We start from the raw sequence: 26,065 nt of genomic DNA, 5'->3' as shown, positions 1-26,065 counted from the left end.
TACTCTTCTAGCATAAACATAGATTCAATACAAGAACCTGTCCACACACACCTTCTAATTACTCAATTAACTGGATCAAATTCAGTTAACTTGCAAACTAAAAGAATAAGACCAGATAATGGCCTGCGTACACAGAAAACAAATCCTCTTCTTACCTCCCGACTTAGGCCGCTACCACATTTATACTACAAAAAGCAGGATTCATGAGTGCAAGAATTGACTACCTGTGCAGGAAGGCCCCGCCCACAGACAGGTGATTGACAGCTTGACCACTGAAGCGCATGAAAAAGCAATTCTTCGTGTGCATGTGACATCACACTTATTTTCCAAACCGGAAGTCCGCCATGTTGGATGATGATCAACAACTAGGAACCAGCGCTTCACGTGTGAGCTGCTGCAATGCTACGTGATTTTCTTTTGATTTCATTACCTTTGAAGAAAGACAATGCCTACTTTGTGTGCAGGATATAACTGCAGTAATAATGCTACTCAAAGAGAAATGGTTCTTCAAAATTCCCTAAATAATTAAAAACAGTGACAAAACTGACGAACTGTCCAGAGAATGTCGTGCGCTGTGGTTCAACAACATACATCATAAGGACTTAACTGAGGAAAAAGCTAATTACACCTGCATGCGTGGTGACCACTTTATATCTGCTAAGAGTTCATTGCTAATTAAAGCTATGCTTCCTGCTGATTAAATTGAACTTTTGAGCGGTATTTCTCGAGATCCTTGAGAATGGTTTACACGAGCATAAACAAGCACCCGGTCATCTTTTAATTGTTTGGTGAGAAGACTACCAACCCAGCCAAGCACAAAGGTATCGAGGCACTTATAAGCCTTCATTTGTGCATTGGTTGTCCACGAGGTTTGTAGAACAAGATGGTTCACAATATCAGGGTATTTAATCGCTGGTAATGAGGCTAAATCCTCTGCATGATTGGACTACTTTAACATATACAGGTCAAAGCCACAAATTTGAACTTTTTCTCTGAATCTTGACTTGGTAAAGGACTCCAGAGAATCATAACATATCAAGAAAGTCGGAGATGCATCACAGTTATTGTTCACACGAGACAGATTTGTATATCATCCAGCAGTAGGGCGTCAGCTACAATTATCGGCACCTTTTCAGATTTTTCACTAAAAAACAATTTTACAAAAGGTGAGTTTCAGTTACAACAGTTATTATTGGCTAATTAGTTAACTGGAAGACCCCCTCTCACCCTTTGATCTTGTCGTCTGATGACAGCTCGTTACCTGTGATTGAAATTTTTTTTAGCACAATCAGTAATTTGAGGAAAACCCGGACGTTATCATCGCAGGTAAGCATGGTGGAAAGATCATAGACATGTTTTTACTCATCAAATTCCCAGATATTTCATGATGTTATTGTTGAAACCTACTTTGTTTCTTACTCTTTCATTTGACAGTCGCCATTTTGTATCTAAACGTGCGTTTGAGAAGTCACATGAGGTGTCGATAATAGTGATCACTTTCACCGGTGTCCACCATTATCGACAGCCTGTGGAATTAAGTGACATTTACAACTGTTATGGATCAATCTTTGTGTAACATTGTTGAAGTAGATGAAGTACTTTAAAAAAATAAAAGTGCTGTGATTTATATTTTTTTCTGATTCATAACAGAATGGAATGCTTATAGAGCATACTTAAAACAAATTTAAAATAAAAACTATGCTTTGTTAACTTTATACCACATACCGATTTTTATAAAAAGAATCATCTGAATGTCAATAATTGTGGATCAGTGTCACGTGATCTGATACGCTATTGCAATAAATAGAATTAAACCAGAATTAAATTCCTAGCATATAAAAAAATTAAATGCTTGAAATATTCAGATTTTTCTATTCCATTCAGTTTTTTTTTTTTTTTTTGCAGTTTGTTGTAAATATCTACCACATCATACAATATCAGTCGACATTTTATATTTTGGTTTGAGGAATGACATGCGACCTTTGACCCGGATTTTCATGTGGTTACAATGTCAATTGCCTGTTGACATTTATTGATAAACTACAAAACTAGAAATTAATACAAACAACGAATGATTAACAAAATGTGATCTACAAAAATACTTAGAAAGTGGGTAGAAAGTGGAACAAAAAGATTTGACACAGGTTAAACATTATCAGTTCACTTGTTTACAAACATTAGAATTACTTCATTTCTGTAAGCGCCGACATCCATATATTTATATAAAAGATATTTTGTACCAAATATAAGTCTATGTAAAACAAATTTTAAATGAAAACTATATTTTGTTAACTTAATACCACATACTGATTTTTTTTTTATAATTAATCATCTGGATGTCGATAACTGTGGAAGGGTGTCAATAACTGTGCACAAAGGTGTCGATAATTGTGGAACGGTGTCACGTGATCTGACACGCTAAGTAATCGGGAATCAACTCATTTTTGCCCAGTGGAAGTTTGAGTAATTAGTGGCAAAAAGATTAAGGTGTCGATAATTGTAGCAGCTGCTCTGTTTTGAGAAAGTCTGAGATGCATCAGTTATTGTTCGCACGAGACGACATTTTAGATTTGTAGATCATTCAACGTGGCCGCGGGTGCAAGTATTAGGGAATTGCAAAAGTAATAAAAATAATTTTATTTTTGCTTTTTTTTTTAATTCACGTTCTGATTCTTTTTCAACATTTATTTTCTTATCCTTTTGCAGATTTATTCTATTTTTTTTTTCTTTCTTTATGCAGACATCCCAAGTCTCCCAGAAGTTCCGGGAGCCTCCCGCATATTGATAGCGGCTCCCTGATGCCCGCAAATTACACACAATCTCACGGAATCTAGAGCAAGCAAGCAAGCAAGCTTCATCCCGAACCGATCAGCCAGTCAGTCAGTGCATAGAGCATGAAGAGCAGCAGCTGCTCCGGCCATTTTCTGGTACAAATCTGGTACATGGTACAAATCAGGGCTTTACATTAGCACCCGCCCACCTGCCAAATGTGGGTAAAATTCAGCTTTGCCAGGTAATGACTTTAGTCCCACTAGCCACTTTGCCCGGTGGTTTATTCTGTGGTATGACAATATATTTTAATTGTAGTTTTCTCTGAAGGCATCGGATATAATAAACGCATTGCAATGTAATATTACACGCCTACAACTCCCATGAGCACCTGCATAAACATTCTGACAACATGTTAGAATTGTTTAGAACGTTTGTTAACGTCTCAGATAAAATCAATGATACGGTAACCTGCAGTTAATGAACGAAGCAACAAAGTTGCTGACAACTGGCAAGCGTACTATGTGGCGGCATATAGCTGGAGTTTCAAACCCTGCTGCTCAGGGAAAAAGGGGCAGAGATGAGCAGGGACAGAGCAGCATTTTAAAAATCACCGAGGTCCGTGATGCGCAAAGCATGCGCCAAAAGATTTTCAACATATTTAAATGAGAGGGGTGAATTACACGCCACACAAGAGATCTATTCCTAAAATTACTTTTAATGGTGTTTGAACTGAATATCATCTCATTATCTGTAGCCACTTTATCCTGTTCTACAAGGTCGCAGGCAAGCTGCAGCCTATCCCAGCTGACTACGAGCGAAAGGCGGGGTACACCCTGGACAAGTCGCCAGGTCATCACAGGGCTGACACAGACACAGATAACCATTCACACACATTCACACCTACGGTCAATTTAGAGTCACCAGTTAACCTAACCTGCATGTCTTTGGACTGTGGGGGAAACCGGAGCACCCGGAGGAAACCCACGCGGACACGGGGAGAACATGCAAACGCCACACAGAAGGGCCCTCGCCGGCCACGGGGCTCGAACCCGGACCTTCTTGCTGTGAGGCGACAGCGCTAACCACTATACCACCGTGCCGCCCTGAATATCATCAGTTTTGAAAACAAAAAAAATCATGTATGTGGCAAGAGTAAGAATAATTTAAGCTTGTTTAATGGTTTGGTCAGGCCCAAGCAATGAGGACAAAAGATACCCTAACCATGTAGCCTATGGAACTAAGATACATTAACAATCTGGCATCTGTTACACCTACACAAAACATTCTTGGGGGGGGAATCAGTATACACCACCATGGTTTTCCCCAAAGCATTTTAGCATGTTGGGCCCGATACGCTTGCTCTGCCTGCCGATACGCTTAGTCGCTTTAGTTAAAATCCGATACGCTTAGATTTATACCGATACGTTAAATTTCGGGCGGCACGGTGGTGTAGTGGTTAGCGCTGTCGCCTCACAGCAAGAAGGTCCGGGTTCGAGCCCCGGGGCCGGCGAGGGCCTTTCTGTGTGGAGTTTGCATGTTCTCCCCGTGTCCGCGTGGGTTTCCTCCGGGTGCTCCGGTTTCCCCCACAGTCCAAAGACATGCAGGTTAGGTTAACTGGTGACTCTAAATTGACCGTAGGTGTGAATGTGAGTGTGAATGGTTGTCTGTGTCTATGTGTCAGCCCTGTGATGACCTGGCGACTTGTCCAGGGTGTACCCCGCCTTTCGCCCGTAGTCAGCTGGGATAGGCTCCAGCTTGCCTGCGACCCTGTAGAAGGATAAAGCGGCTAGAGATGATGAAATGATGAGATGAGACGTTAAATTTCCTACCCACAAGTAACTAGATCAGGGGTGGCCAACCAGTTGGAGACCAAGAGCCACATTTTTTACTGTATTACCGCAAAGAGCCACATCATACACATGGGCACACGAACATCACCCATCTCTTCCTCTCTCTCTCTCACACACACACACACACCTCTGCTCAGCCAGATTAATAGTAAATGTCACACACCAACACATTTACTCCTACAGTACTAAGACCACAGGCTGAGGCCAGTCATTTTTAACAATGAACATTGTGTGCACTTACTATGCATGCTGCTTAGTGGGACTCATGGCATTACCAAAAAAAAGCCACACCATACACATGACCGCACATGAACATCGCCCCCCCCCCCCCTCTCTCTCTCTCTCTCTCACAGACACACACGCTCACGCACCTCTGCTCAGCCAGATTAATAGTAAATGTCACACGCCAACATGAGAGAAATTTACTCCTTCAGTCAGTACTAATACCACAGGCCAGTCATTTACAGCAATCAATATTGTGTGCACTTACTATGCATGTTGCTTAGTGGGACTTCTGACATTCCTTGCCTTGAACAATCCTCTTCAAATCTGGCTTGTATTCCGTCGTTGCCACTCGAAGCAGTTCTTTCACATGGGTTTCAGTCAGAACAGAACGATGCTTTGACTTCACGTGTTTCATGGTAGAGAACACAGACTCGCAGGCGTATGTTGACCCAAACATTGACAGTATCTTAAGCGCAGCCCGTTTCACATTCGGGTATTTTTCCAATGGCACACTTTTCCAAAACTCAATGGTGCCTTCCCTCAAAACAGGTTTCAGTTGGTCTTCCTCACAAAGATCGATCATCTCCAACTCAGCCGCAGCCTCATCTGTGACAAGCGGGGCTTTCAAACAGTCCATCTCCGCATTGAATGGGTCGACGAGGAACGTAATCTGTGGCCTTTTCAGTTGTATATCACGGAACCGGGTTACAAAGCTTTCGTGCAGGTTTTCAATTAGTGTTGCATATCTGGCTCCTTGCTTATTCAGGGAGGCGGGAAGCTTTGAAATGAGCTAATGACAACTGACATATAAGGCAGAATGGCTTGCCATTACGTTCAACAAAAAAGTATAAACTCTCCCACTCTGTTAAAAATGTCCTATGTTCGTCTTCATATTTTCGTTTTGCTGTGCATTTTTTCATTGCCATTTTGAGAGGCTACTTGACACAAGATACACCTTGCCCAAAAACTTAGCGATTATCTCACGCACATGCGTATTTGACATGACCTGAAAATACCGTAATATACCCAAGCAAAGCGAAGATGCATTTGACGAAAATACCATACTGAACTCAAGCAAAGCGCACACGCACATAAAAAAAAACCCACAAACTTCGATATGAACGCAAGAGCCGCATGACACCGGGCAAAGAGCCGCATGCGGCTCGCGAGCCGCGGGTTGGCCACCCAAGAACTAGATACATAGGAGCGCAAATAACAGATCCATTTACATATTGACTGATATTTGTGTCAAACAAGCGGCCTTCTTTCCCCAATGTTTGTGTTGATTCTGTCAAAGTAATATGTCCACGTGGTATGATGTAAACAAACTAATCTGTTGGCTGTGTCAAGATCACGTGTTCAAACCATCCAATATAAATATCAAAAGAAAATGTCAGACATCCCGGAAGTTTCTGATTCATTATAAGCGATCTCATTGGCTGCCGATGTCCCCCACCAGACGGACAAAGCCAACTGATTTTAAATCACAAAAGTTTGACCTGGTCTATTATCATTCATGAATGTGTTTATAAATACAATCTTTCTGCAAACTTAAATGTATGAATTAAGTTTTCTTTTCCTTTAAATGTTTTAATCTTAATCTAGCCCATTTAATAAAGTGCAAAAATTTTAACTTTATAATCTGCAGCTGCCTTACTTTTCTTTTCAGTGCATCTTAGTTATACATATATTATGGTAATTGCATCAGAAACATTCTAAATCATTACAGTTATAGTAATACAGCAACTTATTTTAAGGTGGCAGTTCTTAGGTTCAGATCCCTTTGTGATCAACAGGAGGTCATGATGATCGATTCTCTTCATTGGATTGCATAAGATGGAGCAAACCACTGTTCATGCACATTTTTGTTCCAACACTACTTGATCATAGATAATTAAGTGCGAGGTATCCCCATAGATTTTCAATCGATCACATACCTCAGTAATCTATAACAAAACAGTTTAACTTGCATGTTGAACTTTCAGGGATCCCAGCAGTAATTGAAAAAAATAGAGGAATGTAAGAAACTATCAGCAGGGGTCAAGGGGACTGCAAGCCCCCTGAAGCTGTTGAGATTTTAACATTTAAAGATGCTATAGAACACATTTTTTACATAGATTTAACATAGAAAAGCAACAGAATTTAACATCTATCTATTTGATGCCATATTTTGTAATCAATGACATAAGTGGGGAAAAAAAATTATTTATAAAAATTAGATGAAAATGTAGCTTTGAAGAATTATACTTCCTCTAACCCGGACACTGTTCCGCTATCTCTTTTATGGACGATATCTTTTTTCCACGACATATTCAGGGCTGTGAAATTGTAAATAAGAAATCCGAGGAAAAGGGGGGGTCTGGGGGGCACAGCCATTTTAGGTGTTATATGGTGTATTCTGAGCATTTCCTGCAAGTAAAAAACTGATCTCAACAAGTAAATATTTGACTAGTCTTGGCCTTCATTTTGCCATATAAAATACCTATCAACAGTTTTCTTTTAAAATGAAAGATCCATGTAAAATACCTTGAAATATCTAATAAGTGCCTATGTATTTTCTCTTAATCAAAATAAAAGTTAAAAAAAAGTGTAAATAATTTAAAGAAATGTTAATAAAAGAAAACTTTGATAGGCCTTTCAAAATGAATTTGTGAAAAATCATGCTCAATATTTAAGTGAGAGATACCTGTTGTCTTCCAAATTACACTTAATTCTTGTATTATGTCCTGGCTTTTTCCAAGAATCTGTCACAATGTCTCTTGTCTACAGAGAGAAAGTTTAAAAAAAAAAATGTTTCTTATCTAATATATTATTTAGATCTTTTTTTTTTTACTTCTGGCTCCTTCTATTCCTCTTTGCATCACTCCCAGCTATTTCTTTCAATTCATCTTTCAGTAAGGCTATTAGTTATTAGTTCTATAGTATTTGCATTCCTCTATTAAAGCTATTTACAAAATGTTCATAGTCTGTCAAACAGCATCTAATGAAAGTCTTTTAATTTTCTTTTCTTTAACACCATCTCTTTCAGTTTCGCAAACTGGTTCTTTTTCATCTTTTCCTTCAGTCTGTCCGTGTGTTCTTTTCTAGCCCTCTTTGCATCTCTCTCAAACACCTCCTTAGCTTTCCTTTTTGATGGCATCTTAACTATCAGGGATGAGAATGAAAAATATTTAAAAAGTCTGAAAAAAACAGGGCGGGGCCCATGGCCCGGGGGGGGCGGGGCCCATAGCCCAAGGGGGCGGGTCCCAGGGGCTAATGATTTTTGGCTTTTTTTTTTTTTTTTTACCCCAAAACCATTAATTTTATCAGCAAAAAGTTGCAGTGTATTTGGAAATAAATTCCCCTTCTTGGTGGACTACCAGGTGAAAATGATTAATATGGTACAAGAGACTTGTTTTTAATCAATTCACATTTGATGATTTTAAAAAAAATCAATGCACCTTTTAATATAAACGAGCTCTACAGTATTATATTTCTGCATTTTTGCTATTCATGTCTTTGAATACTCTAATCCTTTACAATGAAGTGCAAACCAGAAAAAAGTTCTGTCATATAATTCTCTGAAGCTTTTTTCTGATGTTATCATGGTAGCAGGAGCTCTTGCATATTAAGCAGGCAGCATTCAACATCACTCATCACTTCCCTTTCAACTGTTGTGTGTACTAACTAGGTTTTATCTGGACAGGATGTTGTGTAATGTAATGCATATACCATACAGTCAATTTGAAGATCGAGATGGTGATTTTGAGTTAAAGAACAGGCATGTACAATGGGCATTACAAATTGGAAAAAGTTTTTTAAAATCAAAAACTATAAGTTCATCTCGGCCTAAAAAAAAAATGTGGGCAGACGCTCACGCGCGGCACATCCCAGCAATTCCCCCCCCCCATGAAATGAGCAACAAGTAGGAGAGTTATACACAGTATCATACCTAAAATTTTATCAGAAATATAGATATGATACTATGATTCTCCCCAACATGCTACATTAGACAAGCTAACCTCATTTATAAAAAGATACACATATAATGTGTATTTGATATACATGATGTATATTCATACATTGTTACTTTACGGAAATCTTCAATAAGTTTGGTCTTTTCATGACAGCCTGTTGTAGACCTATAATGCACATGAAATGACCCTCCTCACCTCAACATGTCCTTTACAATCATTTAAGCCACCATGGGCAATGCTGAAATCACTGCTGCAAACAGTACATCGCGTGAAACTGTCATTATTTTCTACCCTTATTAGACAGGGAGATTCTTTTGTGTAAAATTGAGCTGAAGTGGGTTTTGTACTTTCGTTTTTTGGGGCGCGCGCGCTCTCTCTCTGCTATGCCGGTCGGTCCTCGAGAAAAGGGATAAAAGCCCGCCCATACTGAAAGCTGATTGGCTTATTTTGCTGAGTAACCCAATCAGGATGCTCTTTGTCTGGCATGTGCTACATGAACAGGCACACAGGCAGTGTTGCCACATTGGGTGGTTTTAAGTGCATTTTGGCGGGTTTTGAACATATTTTGGGATGGAAAACGTCAGCAATATCTGGCAACACTGCACACAGTCTCCCTTGCGCGCGCACATTCTAAGATGCGTGATGCAGACCTTAATGTTGCACGCGCACGCTCTTGCTCGCTTCTATCAATATGCAGGAGACTCACGGAAGTTCCGGGAGACTTGGGATGTCTGCGTTATAAGGTGACCACAGATCGCTAATCATACCCCCCCCCGAAAATTTCTCAACGGATTTACATCGATCTCAAAAATGATCATTTTGGTCTGAAAAAGTCGGAAATCCGCCGATCGGCGGAAAATTCTCATCCCTGTAACTATGTCTGATCTTGCACCCTGTAAGTACAAAATTCACGTACGCGGTGCCAGGTCACGCAATAGCTATTTTTAGCTCTAGTGTTGCCAGATACTGCTGACGTTTTCCAGCCCAAAATATGTTCAAAACCCACCAAAATGCACTTGAAACCGCCCAATCTGGCAACACTGCTCCTGAGTCGCAGTCAAGACATGTTCCACGCTCAGCTGGCATAAAACTCCGCGAGTCCGGCTGTATTGAGCCGCCGGTCTCATGCAAGGCGATTAAAACCGACTAGACCCCCCCCCAATGATTTTTAATGCAAAAACAGACGTTTTGTGAAGATGATATTTTTCGCGACAGAATCCGCGGAATTCCGCAAAAATTTCACAGCCCTGCATATTGAATTAAGTTCAACGCATTAGAAACAAAAGCACGAACGGAGTTAAAACACGTTTTCTAGCAAACGGGCGCAGCCATATTGTTTTCTTGTTCTATCGCGTACAGTCTCGCGGTATTTACATCAATTTAACTTCCGAGTGTTCCCAAATGTCAACGAGAACAAACGAAGCTGACAAAAACATGGCTAAACAAGCAAACCAAATCAGAACGCATTCTGCTGGTCATTTTACTTAAACATATTTTTAACGGATATACAAGAGATTTAAATAAAAAATTAAAAAAACACCACTTTGGCTAGAAAAATAGCGGAATTCCGCTAAATAGCGGACGTCTGGGATCCCTGAACATTAAGGTGAAATTTCAAATGTGTATACATTAATACTATTTAGGTCAGAAATCATTGAAACACTGGTAAAATCTATCCTATAATCGTCTCGTCTTCTTCCGCTTATCCAGGACCGGGTCGCGGAGGCAGCAGTCTAAGCATGGAAGCCCAAACTTCCCTTTCCCCAGACACCTCGGCCAGCTCCTCGGGAAGAACACCGAGGCGTTCCCAGGCCAGCCGAGAGACATAGTCCCTCCAGCGTGTCCTGGGTCTTCCCCGGGGCCTCCTCCCGGGGGGACATGCCTGGAACACCTCCCCAGGGAGGCGTCCAGGAGGCATCCGAAAAAGATGCCCGAGCCACCTCAGCTGGTTCCTCTCGATGTGGAGGAGCAGTGGCTCTACTCCGAGCTCCTCCCGAGTGACTGTGCTTCTCACCCTATCTCTAAGGGAGCGCCCAGCCACCCTGCGAAGGAAACTCATTTCAGCCGCTTGTATCCGCGATCTTGTTCTTTCTGTCATTACCCAAAGCTCATGACCATAGGTGAGAGTCGGAACGTAGATCGACCGGTAAATTGAGAGCTTCGCCTTTTGGCTCAGCTCCTTCTTCACCACGACGGACCGGTAAAGCGACCGCATCACTGCGGAGGCTGCACCGATCCGCCTGTCGAGCTCACGCTCCATCCTTCCCTCACTCGTGAACAAGATCCCGAGATACTTAAACTCCTCCACTTGAGGCAGGACTTCTCCACCAACCTGGAGAGGGCAAGCCACCCTTTTCCGGTCGAGAACCATGGCCTCGGACTTGGAGGTGCTGATTCTCATCCCAGACGCTTCACACTCGACTGCAAACCGCCCCAGTGCATGCTGAAGGTCCTGGTTTGAAGAAGCCAACAGGACAACATTATCCGCAAAAAGCAGAGATGAAATCCTGTGGTTCCCAAACAGGATTCCTTCCGGCCCCTGGCTGCGCCTAGAAATTCTGTCCATAAAAATTATGAACAGAACCGGTGACAAAGGGCAGCCCTGACGGAGTCCAACATGCACTGGGAACAGGTCTGACTTACTGCCGGCAATGCGAACCAGACTCCTGCTCCGTTCGTACAGGGACCGGACAGCCCTTAGCAAAGAGCCCCGAACCCCATACTCCCGAAGCACCCCCCACAGAATACCACGGGGGACATGGTCGAATGCCTTCTCCAGATCCACAAAGCACATGTGGACTGGTTGGGCAAACTCCCATGAACCCTCGAGCACCCTATGAAGGGTATAGAGCTGGTCCAGTGTTCCGCGACCAGGACGAAAACCGCATTGTTCCTCCTGGATCCGAGGTTCGACTATTGGTCGAATTCTCCTCTCCAGTACCCTGGAGTAAACTTTCCCTGGGAGGCTGAGAAGTGTGATTCCCCTATAATTGGAGCACACTCTCCGGTCCCCTTTCTTAAAAAGAGGGACCACCACCCCAGTCTGCCACTCCAGAGGCACTGTCCCCGACCGCCACGCGATGTTGCAGAGGCGTGTCAACCAAGACAGCCCCACAACATCCAGAGACTTGAGATACTCAGGGCGGATCTCATCCACCCCCGGTGCCTTGCCACCGAGGAGCTTGCAAACCACCTCAGTGACTTCGGCTTGGGTAATGGACGAATCCACCTCTGAGTCATCAGCCTCAGTCTCCTCAGTGGAAGACATGACGGTGGGATTGAGGAGATCCTCAAAGTATTCCTTCCACCGCCCGACAATGTCCCCAGTCGAGGTCAACAGCTCCCCACCCGCACTGTAAACAGTGTTGGCAGAGTACTGCTTCCCCCTCCTGAGGCGCCGGACGGTTTGCCAGAATTTCTTCGAGGCCGACCGATAGTCCTTCTCCATGGCCTCCCCGAACTCCTCCCAGTTCCGAGTTTTTGCCTCCGCAACTGCCCGAGCTGCAGCACGCCTGGCCTGCCGATACCCGTCGGCTGCCTCAGGAGTCCTGGAGGTCAACATGGCCCGATAGGACTCCTTCTTCAGCTTGACGGCATCCCTTACTTCCGGTGTCCACCACCGGGTTCGGGGATTGCCGCCACGACAGGCACCGGAGACCTTGCGGCCACAGCTCCGAACAGCTGCATCCACAATGGAGGTAGAGAACATGGTCCACTCAGACTCAATGTCCCCCGCCTCCCTCGGAAGCTGGGAAAAGCTCTCCCGGAGGTGGGAGTTAAAGACCTCCCCAACAGAGTGCTCGGCCAGACGTTCCCAGCAGACCCTCACCATACGTTTGGGCCTGCCAGGTCTGTCCAGCTTCCTCCTCCACCAGCGGATCCAACTCACCACCAGGTGGTGATCAGTTGACAACTCAGCCCCTCTCTTCACCCGAGTGTCCAAGACATAGGGTCGGAGATCAGATGACACGACTACAAAGTCGATCATCGACCTCCGACCTAAGGTGTCCTGGTGCCACGTGCACTTATGGACCCCCCTATGCTCGAACATGGTGTTCGTTATGGACAAACTGTGACTAGCACAGAAGTCCAATAACAAAACACCACTCGGGTTCAGATCGGGGAGGCCGTTCCTCCCAAACACGCCCCTCCAGGTGTCACTGTCATCTCCCACGTGAGCATTGAAGTCCCCCAGTAGCACAATGGAGTCCCCAGTCTGAGCATCCCTCAGTACCTCTCCCAGGGACTCCAAGAAGGCCGGATACTCTATACTGCTATTTGGCCCGTAGGCACAAACAACAGCAAGAGCCCTCTCCCCAATCCGAAGGCGCAGAGAGGCGACCCTCTCGTTCACTGGGGTAAACTCCAACACATGGCGGCTGAGCTGGGGAGCTATAAGGAAGCCCACACCAGCCCGCCGCCGCTCACCACGGGCGACTCCAGAGAAGTGGAAAGTCCAGCCCCTCTCGAGGAGCTGGGTTCCAGAGCCCAAGCTGTGCGTGGAGGTGAGCCCGACTATCTCTAGCCGGTACCTCTCAACCTCCCGCACAAGCTCAGGCTCCTTCCCCCCCAGCGAAGTGACATTCCATGTCCCAACAGCCAGCCGCTGTGTCCGGGGATCAGGTCGTCGAGGCCCCTGCCTTCGACTGCACCCAATCCACACTGCACCAAACCCCTACTGCTACCTCTGTGGGTGGTGAACCCACAGGAGGTCGGGCCCACGTCACCTCTTCGGGCTGAGCCCGGCCGGGCCCCATGGGCAAAGGCCCGGCCACCAAGCGCTCGCATACGAGCCCCAACCCCGGGCCTGGCTCCAGGGTGGGGCCCCGGCTGCGTCCTACCGGGCGACGTCACGGTCCTGGATTTTTTCTCCATAGGGGTTTTTTTTGGTGAACTGCTCTTGGTCTGGCCTGTCACCTAGGACCTGTCTGCCTTGGGAAACCCTAACAGGGGCATAATGCCCCCGACAACATAGCTCCTAGGATCATTCAAGCACACAAACCCCTCCACCACAATAAGGTGGCAGTTCTAGGAGGGGTATCCTATAATCATGTATCTAAAACCTCTCAGGGACCCTGAAAATGCACTAGAGAGCATCTATTTTCAAAAAATTTTTTCCGGGGGGGGGGCCATGCCATGCCTCTGGACCCCCCCTAGTTTCGCTTTGTGCTGTTGGCACTCACTTGTCTGTGTATTATCATGCCAGAATTTAGGGCTTTAATTTTTTTTCTGGGGAAAACACTGTTGTAGTTATCATAGTTTATGGGTTGGGGGCAGCTAAGCAGTGTGCAAAATAGATTTTGGTTTAGGGGGAGTCAGTGTCAGTGACCCTGCTCACCCAAAACTTAGATAAACTTTATGGGAATCAATTGTTGTTATACCATATGTTATACCATTATAATAAGGTAAATAAACAATGTATAAATAAGAGGAAACCTTTTAAAATGCTACAGTACTAGTTAGAGCTGGGCAATATGGCCTAAAAAAAAAAAAAATCAATTTTTTCACAAAAAAATCCAATTTTCGATTTTAATCGATTTTTTCCCCCCCTACTAAAAATCAAACTACAGATGACAAAGAAATGTTTCAAAACAAGTTTTACCTTTATTTTGTTTTCACTTAAATTTCCCCTTTGGGGTTAAAGTGCAACCAGAAACCAATAAGAAGCCAAAAAACAAGCTTGTAGATGAGATGGCAGACCATGCCATTGTAAACAGTGAGAACATACAGTAACTTTTAGAAAGCTTTCTCCAACATAGCTTAGTTTCAAACTGGCACTGACACAATGCACCCTCAAACTTAAAATAAATAAATAAATAAATAAAAAACACAACAAAAAAGCCCCCTAAAAAAATATATATATAAATATATATGACGTTATTTACCAGCTGGGAGGTCCGTATGGTGAAATACCGTGACCAAGGTCTTGAAAGTACTGAGTGAGGCCCTCTGGGCCGAGGTCAGTATTCAAGGCCGAGGTCACGGTATTTCACCATACGGACCGATCTTAAGCTGGTAAATAATAGATTTAATTTTTTCTTTACCAAATTCTAACAGAAAACGAGAGCGCCCGAAAGGGAAAACCGAGCCGAGCTGCTATTTTGAATCCTCATTCACCCTCATTCACGGCTGTAATGCAAATTGCTTCCTCATACAAGTGCACTTCCATGGCAGGGGGGGAAAAAAAACAAACAAACAAAAAAAAACCCACTACATTGTGCTGCCTATGTAGTCTAGCTGCTTTGCACAATCGTTCCGATCTGAAAAGACAGCATGGAAACTATGGTCTAAAGGCTCGCCTGAGTTAAGGAGCCAATCAGAGAGTGGGGAGGGTGGAAAGACGGTGACGCGTACTACTCGACAAACGGAAGCTTGTAGTTTATTTGGGACTGTTTACGGATCACATTTAACATGGCGGCGAGCGATACGAACCAAACTAACCAAACCAGCTTCTCTCATATTTGTCTTGCACAAACGGCAGTAATCGTTCAGTGCCATTGTTTTCCTATGTTTGTTTTGCCTTCTCTTTCCTTCTCTTTTTTGCCTCTTCGTCGCTCTAACTACGTCACCGGGTACAACTGCCATGACTGGCCATGGGCTACGTATACGCCAAATGACAGACATTCGCAACGTCCAATAAACGGCCGTTGACAATCGTAAATCACACCTCCCCTACGAGAAATTCAATAGGCGGATTCCAGACCATATTTCACTTGTGATATGGTCTGGTGTTAACCAGACTATATGTAGTCCCCTATTTATACAAATAGGAGTCATTCAGGATTCAGCCATGTTTTTGCTCGGTGTTAGCAAATTACAGGTTTTTAGCTTTCTCCTGAAATGCTTTTATTTCTTCTTCCTCAGGGTAGTAAAACTCGCTTTCGCTGTGAAGACTGTCGTTATCACTATCCATGATGTAAAATTAATGCTATTCTCCTGAGAAATGCTGGCAAAAATTAAGATTTTTGATAATCTTATAAATAAATCTTGTAAAAAAAAAAAAAAGATAAAATGTTTGTTGTTGTTGTGAACGAGCGAGTAGCCAGAGGTCCGTAACCGGGGTCCGTACTGTAGGATACAGACCTGCTCACCAGTCAATCAGAGCGCAGGATTTGGACCGGGGGAAAAAATAAATAAATAAAATCGTGTCCTTTTCGATAAAACTGACAAAAAATGGGAAGAAGTCCCGACTTTTCCACCGTATGTATGGGCACCATGTCTTTTGCAATAAACATCGCGATAGCATTTGTGATTGCCTTCCACCACGCCACATTCTTATCATAAGGCACACAGCTCGAAAATGTGTCCGGGATGGTTGCTTGCTTTACTTTGGATGGTGCGCTCGTGTTGTGGCTGTTTTCATTCCGCTGGGAGCAGCACTTCTCCCGCCCCGCTGCAGGCTTCTGTTTAAAGAAACAGTCCACCGTACTTCCATAATGAAATATGTTCTTCTCTGAATTGAGACGAGCTGATCCGTACCTCTCCGAGCTTTGCGCGACCTCCCAGTCAGTCAGACGCGCTGTCACTCCTGTTAGCAATGTAGCTAGGCTCAGCATGGCCAACGGTATTTTTTGGGGCTGTAATTAGATGCGACCAAACTCTTCCGCGTTTTTCCTGTTTACATAGGTTTATATGACCAGTGATTGATACGGAGCTCAGTATCAATGCGCTGTCGAAGCGCGGAGAAGGTGTTGGTACGCCTGTCATTATAGTGCGGACTTTCCATAGCATAGAAAATCGCCACGTTTCAATTTGTGTAACTGAATTTTGTTTCATGTCACTGGTCATGAACGGGGACCTCCTCGTTCCAGAGTTTAAGCAGATTGAGGTGGTAGATCTGTAGCGCCCCCCCCGTCTGTTCGCCTCACCTCATAGTCGACGTCCCCGTCTCGCCGTGTGACCTCAAAGGGTCCTTGCCACTTGGCGATTAATTTGGAGCTCGACGTGGGCAACAGTACGAGTACCTTATCTCCCGGAGTGAACTCTCTAAAGCGCGTGCCCTTGTTGTACAGGCGGGCTTGCTGTTCCTGGGCCTGCCGCAAATTCTCCTGAGTTAGGTGGGTGAGCGTGTGGAGTTTTGCGCGCAGGTCCATAACATACTGAATTTCGTTTTTACTCTGTGAAGGTCCCTCCTCCCAATTTTCTCGCAGCACATCTAAAATGCCGCGCGGCTTACGCCCGTATAACAATTCAAACGGGGAGAACCCCGTGGAGGCTTGGGGGACCTCTCGCACTGCAAATAACAAGGGTTCGAGCCATTTATCCCAGTTACGTGCGTCCTCACTTACGAATTTTTTAATTATATTCTTGAGGGTGCGATTCAACCGTTCAACTAAACCGTCCGTTTGTGGGTGATAAACGCTGGTGCAGATCGGCTTAATACCTAATAACCCATACAGTTCGCTCAGTGTTCGTGACATAAACGAGGTGCCTTGGTCAGTCAGAATCTCTTTCGGGATTCCAACTCGGGAGATGACGTGGAAGAGGGCCTCCGTAATACTGCGTGCTGAGATATTGCGAAGAGGCACCGCTTCCGGGTATCGCGTTGCATAGTCCACCAGAACCAATATAAAGCGGTACCCTCGTGTTGACTGATCTAATGGCCCGACGAGATCCATCCCAATTCTTTCGAACGGGGTCTCGATTAATGGTAGGGGGCGCAAAGGCTTTTGGAATGGCCGCTGGATTTACTAACTGGCATTCGCGGCACGCTGTACACCACCTACGGACATCGCCGCGAATCCCCGGCCAATAGAATCGGGCCATTATTCGGGCTAGTGTCTTATCCTGCCCTAGGTGTCCAGCCATGGGATTAAAGTGAGCCGCCTGAATTACCAATTCCCGGCGGCTCTTTGGAATTAACAGCTGTGTGACACGCTCTTTCATCTGAGTGTCCTGCGTCACTCGGTATAATCTATCCTTTATAATAGATATAATAGTCATACTGTCGTATAATAGATATAATTTATAATAGTCGTACTGCCTGATCCAGCGACGCCAGGCGGTGGCACTGGACCCACTCCGCGGTTCCGGCTGGTAAGCGGGCGATGAACTGCTCCAGCACCACCTGATCGAGGATTCCCTTGGCATCGCGATCGTCGGCCCTCAGCCACCGCCAGCAGGCGTCCCGGAGCTGCTGGCCGAACGCGAACGGCCGGCCGACTTCCTCCAACTGCAGCGCGCGGAAACGCTGGCGCTGTTGTTCTGGTGTGCGCCCCACGCACTGGAGGACGGCCCGGCGAAGGTCCGCGTAGGCCAGCCGGCGGGGAGCTGTAGCGCGGCCAGCTGCGCCTCTCCCGTCAGGAGGGGGAGGAGGCGCGCCGCTCCATGGGCCACCCCGAGGCTTCGGCGACCTGTTCGAACAATGCGAGGAATGCCTCGGGGTCGTCCTGCGGGCCCATCTTGGTCACGGTTAGGGGAGACGGGCCCGTGGCTGGGATCTTGGTGGACCCCGCCGACGCGAGGAGATGCCAGAACGCCTCGCGATCTTCCTGCTGGGCCAGCACCAGGGCTTCGAAGCGCCGCTCTTGTTCCTTTCGGAGCGTGATGAGCGCCTGGTGCTGGCTTTGCTGAGCCGTGGCGAGGACGTGGACCAGGTCCGCGAACGGGGAGGATTCCATGGGGCTGCTGGGTTGGTGCTCCACCCTTTCCCGGGTTTCAGCACCACTGTAGAGCTCTCTTAGGTGTGGGTGGAGCACAGAGGACGGCAGGACAAAGCTTCAGGGAACAACAGGCTTTTATTGCCAGACTTTTCAGTATAACAATCGTTCGTATTTGGTAAATACACACACACACACACACGCTGTGTTCTTGTCCCAGGAAGCGCTCTCCTCTGCCTCCTTAAATAGGGCGCGGTTACTGGGAAGACACACAAACAGGTTAATTACCGTCAGGTGTAGTGATTCTGCCACTCACCTTCCCTGGCTCCACCCTCCTGTCACAGACCGGCGCTTGACCACGCCCCCGCTGCCACAGGTGGGTATAGCAACCAATGGGGCAAGTGTCATGGTTGGCAAACATCATTCAGTGTACACGCAGCTCAAACAGAGGCAACCTAATTTACAGCTAATCAGATGTGTGTGCCATTCATTGGACATTGTAGCCCACAGAGCAATGCAACAACTTCCTAGCAATGTGGAATACATGATCAGGGAGACTTATAACTGGTTTGCCCATTCAGCAAAGCGTCAAAGTGACTATCGAATTCTGTATGAAACAATCAATGGAGGGTCACCTTTGAAATTCCTGTCCCCTAGTGCCATGCGCTGGTTAGTTACTGCAGATTGTATCGACAGAATTCTTGACCAAGAAGACGCACTCACTCTACACTTCAGTTTGGCAGCAGGCGCTGAACACTGCTTTGCTGCGCGGCTTCTGCGCGACGTGTTCAAAGACAAAACTAACAGCCTTTACATGCATTTTCTCCGTCCTCTACTGATAGAAATCAAGACCGTCAACAAATGTTTCCAATTAGAGACTGGAGATAGCCTTGTCGTTTTTCGTGATCTCAATCGGCTGTACTTGTCAACTATGAGGCGCATCATCAAGCCCAGCGTGTTCCGAATGAACAGTGAACAACAACTAAGAACTCGATCTACAGTCCTCCAGTGTGTACCTCTCTCCTGGAGATGCAGACTTAGGGTCCACATTCAGTCAGAAGTTGGAGGCAAGCGGCCTGTCAACTGAGAATAAGCAAGTGGTTCTAACACGCTGTGCTGACTTTTTGAAAGAACTTCTAGTTCAGTACCAAATGCACTTGCCAATATCCATGGAGTTGCTCGCAAAGCTGGAGCTCCTATGCCCTGCTTCTATCGTGGCCTACAAGTCAACGGTCCGAGAGTTTCCCAAGGAGTTTTTTACTGTTTCACCTGATTTATTGGAGACTCAGCTGAGAAATGTTGCCTCTGCAGGTTTCCCTCCCCACCTATCCATCGAAGCATTTCAGCTTGAGGTTGAATCTTTTCAAGATGCTGGAGGAAGCCACTGCTTTCAGGATTTAGCACTTGGCGCAATTAAGTTACACACTCTCCCCATATTCAACGCTCCAGTCGAAAGAGCATTTTCTCAAGTCACACTGCTTAAAGATGCCTTCAGAAACCGAATGGGATTGCCACTTCTATCAGGTTTGATGGACGTGCATTCTGGGCTTACTCGGAATGGACTGACATCGGCAACATTCCGTCCTCCCTGACGGCTGTTGGGGAAGTTTGATTCATCTGTGTACTAAACTCACCCTGATTAGAGCTAATTGAAAAGTTCGTAAATGTTATGTTGTTCTTCAGCAGCCTATTCGATTATAACTGCCATTCTGCATAGGTAATAATAGCCATGGTATAGCCTCAGGGATCCATTGATTGTTCTCAATAGCCTATCATAAATAAGTTAGGCTATTAAAGTACTCATTGAAGTGTTAAAGTGCCTGTTTGTTTTTGCCCCATCTCAGGGATCAGAAATCCCCAGGGATTAAATCCACTGATTGTGATCTCAATAGCCTATCGTAAATAGGTTATTAAAATAGCCTAATTGAAATGTTAAAGGGTGTGTTTGTTTCTGCACCTTTATTCCTAGCAACTTTCATAATACATATTACAGACAATATCTTAAAATGATAAAGATTTAATTTAGTTATATGATAAAAATGACAGTAGGCTATGTTGCATTAGGCCTATATTTTGTGAAATGATGCCAGTGTTTGTATTTGGCATTAATGTACTTTGTACTGGACAGTTGTCGCAGCCTACAGTTCTGTCATAATGAGTGATTAAATTGGATGTTTTCCAGAGAGTGTGTCTGTGTATTATAAATACAGTGCATCATATCTACTTTGTTAAATGGTTAGTATTGTTTGGGATGTGTTCTAAGACTTTCAACAGAGAAATGCTAACGCAATTGTCACCGTTCAAGTAAACAGGAATTCTGGTTCGTAGGCCCGTGTAGCTTTTATCGGTGATTTGCCATGTTGGAGCGCCATCTACCGACGAATGTTGGCAGTTAACAAAATAGGCCTCCCTGTGATATAGTTTCATTACCACTAGAAAGCAGAGATGGGAGAGAATGTAAACACCTAAGCCGAATGATGTTCTTGAATATGCGAAAGAAATCAGGAAAAACAGCTCTCTTTGGTCAACTGAGGCAAGTCACAGACTTAGTTTACCCAGCACCCCTTAGGTATTTTAAACAACCAAAATCGAGCACTGGCCTAAATTAATCATAAACAATAAACATTAATCTCATTATTATTTAAACAAAAAAAAAGTCAATGCAACTGTAAGACCAATATGAATGTGTGTAATGTAGTGCAGAAACTGAACTCATAAACTAGTAAATAAGAATGACGCAATCCATTCCATTTTCTCTTCTCATGTTACATTCAGCCATGCATCGTAGCCTAACTTTTTTTTTTTAATTGAAGTATATAAAATGGGTACAATCTAACAAATCCACAAAAATCAGGATAACAGATGAAGAAAATACATGGATGTAGACAAAAATAAATTAAGCAGAATAACTAGGCCTATAAAATTAATAAAACAGGATAAATAAAATGAGACAAATAAAAAAAATAACCTCAGCAATGCAGATGTTAGATATGTATCGTAGCCTAACATAGCCTACATCAGCATTTCTCAAACTTTTTTCAGTCACGGCACCCTTCAGAAGTATGCAAATTCTCAAGGCACCCCCATATAAAATATACGCAGTCACGCTGACCATACGCTGACCCCAGCAGTGATGTGACATGGGAAAGGGGGCCGTGAGACAAATTTTGATGACGCATGAGGCGGCGATGATCTGCATTAGTATAACTATTGTTTTTTAGAATTTTAATTCATTTTATTTTTTTCAATGTTAGAATATATAATTTTTTGACGGCACCCTGGTTGAGAAAGGCTGGCCTACACAATATTATGCGTGTGCGTCACCTACTGGTGCATGTCGGATTCAGAACACAGCAGATGATTGCAAAGTTATAATCTGATTCAACCATACGTAGCAGAGTACCAGACAGCAGATTTTTCACCTCCAGCACTGACGGTCTCATGTTGCCATTTAGAAGTTGTTTGCATTGTTGTTCGATTTACAAATAGTACACTGGTCTTTAGCTGCATCTTTTTACTTTACAAGATAGGCATCAAGTACATTTTGGGTGGTTTTAAGTGCATTTTGGCGGGTTTTGAACATATTTTGGGCTGGAAAACGTCAGTAGTATCTGGCAACACTGCACTGTAAGAAGTGATTTTGGAGAGTGGTAAATATAATCTATGCAAACCAGATAAAATTTACTCGATTATTGCAGTCAGCCAAGGAATTATAAAAGTAATGGGTAAATTATACATATGCTACCTATTCGTTAACAGTAACAACCGTTATATGGAAAAATACGGTAAAATATACCCCAAAGCCGTGAGTCCTGTGCTCCAAATTGTGCATGCGGCAGACCGCGCGTTTGAGTGAGCAGGACAGGGAACTCTATCTGCCATCTTCCTCTCTCCGGCTGTTAGTTTAGTGAGTTATAAAACAGGTTCATTACTTGAAATGTTGTGTGAAGCTGTTGTACTGCACTTTATTTTGTGTTTTTTGATCATTTGGTGCATCACTGCTGCATATAAACAAGGCGGTTCAGTTATTTGTTGTATAAATGCACCTGGACTACAGATTTGGTCAGTCCAGAAACATCATTTGAAGCTGTTAGTGAGTTATAAAACAGGTTCATTACTTGATATGTTGTGTGAAGCTGTTGTACTGCACTTTATTCTGTGTTGGGGTTTTTTTGATGACTTTATGGATTAGAAACATTGAGATGATGAACCATCTGAAAGTCTTTTTGGGGGGGTACATCTTACCTTCTTCGAATAAGTAATGGTTACTAAGTGATGTTAATTACCTTTGATTAGTAATTATCAGGTATTACCTACTAGCAAACAAGAGATAATTTTACCCAATTTCAATGAGAAAGTAGCTGTTGAATAGATACATAAATGTGAGGTAAATTTTACCCAATTTATTTAAGGGTTGTTTTACAATCAGGGTACGCAAGCTAAAAATCACATTTAACACTTATTATCTTCAATATCAAAAGGCTTGACTAAATAAACTTGATTGTTTATTGTAGCCCTGTGATAGCTCTACTTACCATGCAAAAAAAAAAAAATTGTGATAACGTTATTTTTGGTGAATGTATGGCAATACATGTCATATTTAGCAAAATTACTCGTGTCATTTAGAAAAAGTGCTTTTTTGACCACAGGTAGCTCCAAAAGGGATGCACTTAAATCATTCTTTATACCATAAAACAAATATTTGGTTCCATATCATTGGAAACATAGTTAAGTTTTAATGTTGAATGCCAGTAAGTTTTCAGACTATTTTGATCAAATTAGTATGTAATTGTGCAGGGGCAAAGACAGGTTTTTAATTTGGGCACCATGGCGAGCGTAGCGAGGCTAAAAATTTTTTTTTTACTTTTTTTTTTTTTTACTAATTTCAATCCCCCCAGGATTTTGCGGGCCTTTTTTGTGATTGTTGCGGGCTAAAATGCCTGATGTTGCGGGGGTTTTTCCAAAAAATTGCGATGAAAGTTGCAGTGTTTTTTAGGTTTTTGTTGCGATTACATTGCGGGAGGAAGTGAAAGTTGTGAGAAATTGTTGCGATTTTCTCTTTTTGTGATTAAAATTGAGTGATATGTTAAATATTAAGTTATTACTGAAAAACTATTGATTAAAAAAATAAAGACACTGAAAAATGGTCCTATAAACAACTTTACCAATATAAAAGATTACCAGGACTACAAAAATTACTTATCCAAATGCACCTGTTGGTTCAAAAGTTAAAGTACATAGAACCTCACAGCACAACATGAAGTTACCTTAAAATATAATATAAATGCCTCAGCTTTCATGTAAGAAAAAAAAAAAACCTAATACATACCTGCCAACCTTGAAAAAATTTTATGAGTACAATTTTACAATTTCACGAGTGTCCCCCCCAACCTCACCCCAACAGATCAGCGGTATCAACTTCAGCGAGAACTTGACTAAAATGCGAGTTCGGACGATATGCGTACTTTTTAATGTGAAAACGTACAGTCGTACAATGAGGTAAAAATTTGTAGTGGCTACGCAAGATGCGTACAGGTTGGCAGGCATGTTAATACTAGTACTGTGTGCAGGCAGTCTCTCCTGAAGACTAAATTAAACAATAATTATAAACTAATAAAATAAATGGCTCAGGCTTCATAGAAGAAAAAAAACAATTTGAACAGAATCTCACAGTACGCGTATGATGCTGAAGCTGCCTAAACAATGGAAAATAAAATACCATTTTGGCAAAAATGTTGGCATCCATTAATTTATTAAGTAAAAAATATAATGTAAAGTGCACACAGTCTTTCACTGTAAACATAACACACTTTCAGCACCAGAATTTAAGCCTATATAAACACTGACTCGCACATCATGCAATGTTGCCAGATACTGCTGATGTTTTCCAGCCCAAAATATGTTCAAAACCTGCCAAAATGCACTTAAAACCGCCCAATTAAGTGGGAAACCGCCCAATCTTGCAACACTGTGCACATGCTGCTTCTCTTGAATGTATACACGGAAGTAAGGTGTGAGGTAGTTTGTCGACATCACCTCAAGACGACGCCAGCGATTGGTCAAATTTGCGGGAAAGTTGCGGTGATTGGATATAATTGCAACACCGCCCTGAATTCGCAGGGATTGGCTGAATTTGCGTTGAAGTTGCAAATCGCAACATCGCAAAATCCCGGAGGGTCTGTAATTTGGGCGATTTTCGTGTGTTCTATTTTGGGCCTTTTGACAAGCCCGTAATTTGGGCGCCGTTATACAGTATGTAATTGGGGCTGTATTTGCCCTTGTTGTGTCAAAAAAATGTCCTCTCCGAGACAGCTAATTTTTCAATATAAAATAACATATCTAAAATGATTATTTTCATCCTAAAATGTGGTCAAGATATTGGGACAAATATTAGACAACTAACACAAAGCTTACAGCCTTACATTTAAAAGCACTATGGAAGTAGTGGATTCTGAATTGTTGAAAAAAAAAAAAGTCCTCTCCGAGAATCACTTCATTTGTTTCTCCCACCTTATAGCAGATTACACAAAACTACCATACACGTGTCAAAAAATTACCTGAAATCTGTTCTTTAACTTGTCCTTCACTTAAAAACTGGTACAAGAACCAGTTTGAATCAATTTGAATTTTGGACCCCTGTGACACAAACTCTGTACCCTGATTGTAAAACAACCCTTAAGTATTTCATAGCTTTTTATTTCAGTTATTTTATACTCAATATATGGAATTAAATCTACCCCAAACAAGTAAATGAAAATTGTTACCTCAGATTTATTGGGTAAATTCTATAGGTTACTTTTTTCAGTGTGGTGTCAGGTTTATGACACTCCTATGACTCCACAGGCAGCAGTGCCATTCCCAGTGAGAGTGTGCTTACCTGACAGGTGGCCTAATACCAAATCAAACACCTCAGCTGGAAGTTTCTCGAACATTCCCTGACTGGACCGCCTCCGGGTTTTAGGGTTACTGGGTTTAACGGCACACTGGCGCCGTCTCGAGCTTCTCCGTTGTGCTTTGTAAGCTGAGGTGAATTTATTCATAATCCAAACTAAAGTAATGAAATTACATGTAAAAAGTGTCACTTGGTCGAATTAGTTTCCATTATCTAACATCCTGAATGTTCATACTCGAGCCATGCTAACGAGTTAGCAGCGTCAGCTCGCTCACCTCAGCCGCCGCCGCCTCAAAAACCTCTCACCGGTAATAAATTATCAATAAACAGATTTATAATAATGAAAAAACACCCACTGAACTGATGTGTTACGGTGCTAGCTTCGGCCTTTCTTTCTTTTCTTTTCTTTTTTTTAAACACCAAAACCCCTTAAACCGCGCAGAACCGCCAAATCACTAATGACTGCTCAGGCGGGAGCGCGCCTCCGGGATCGCGCATTTTAACTCCGCCCCTTCCCTTTCACTTCTTCTTCTAATCTCATCTCATTATCTGTAGCCGCTTTATCCTGTTCTACAGGGTCGCAGGCAAGCTGGAGCCTATCCCAGCTGACTACGGGCGAAAGGCGGGGTACACCCTGGACAAGTCGCCAGGTCATCACAGGGCTGACACTTACAGTGTTGGGAGTAACGCGTTACAAAAGTAACGAATTACTGTATCAGTGCTTAATTTGTGAAGTGTGAGGTCCCGGAACGCAGGAGGTGGGTGGGTCCG

General features: G+C 43.5%; 1 protein-coding gene across 1 annotated transcript in view; it reads right to left on the bottom strand.

The window, feature by feature from the left end:
• The window catches only part of LOC132892115 (F-box only protein 47-like), a 93,182-nt gene extending 67,740 nt beyond the window's left edge, over nt 1–25,442 (bottom strand). The window contains exon 1 of the mRNA XM_060930514.1: nt 25,280–25,442. Within this exon, the coding sequence (XP_060786497.1) occupies nt 25,280–25,442 (163 nt within the window). The remainder of the gene's footprint in view (nt 1–25,279) is intronic.
• Between the last annotated feature and the right edge of the window lie 623 nt (nt 25,443–26,065).

The sequence above is a fragment of the Neoarius graeffei genome, chromosome 9 (assembly GCF_027579695.1).
Source record: "Neoarius graeffei isolate fNeoGra1 chromosome 9, fNeoGra1.pri, whole genome shotgun sequence".
In the NCBI taxonomy this organism is placed as follows: Eukaryota; Metazoa; Chordata; class Actinopteri; order Siluriformes; family Ariidae; genus Neoarius; species Neoarius graeffei.
This window is presented reverse-complemented; position numbering and strand designations above follow the sequence as displayed.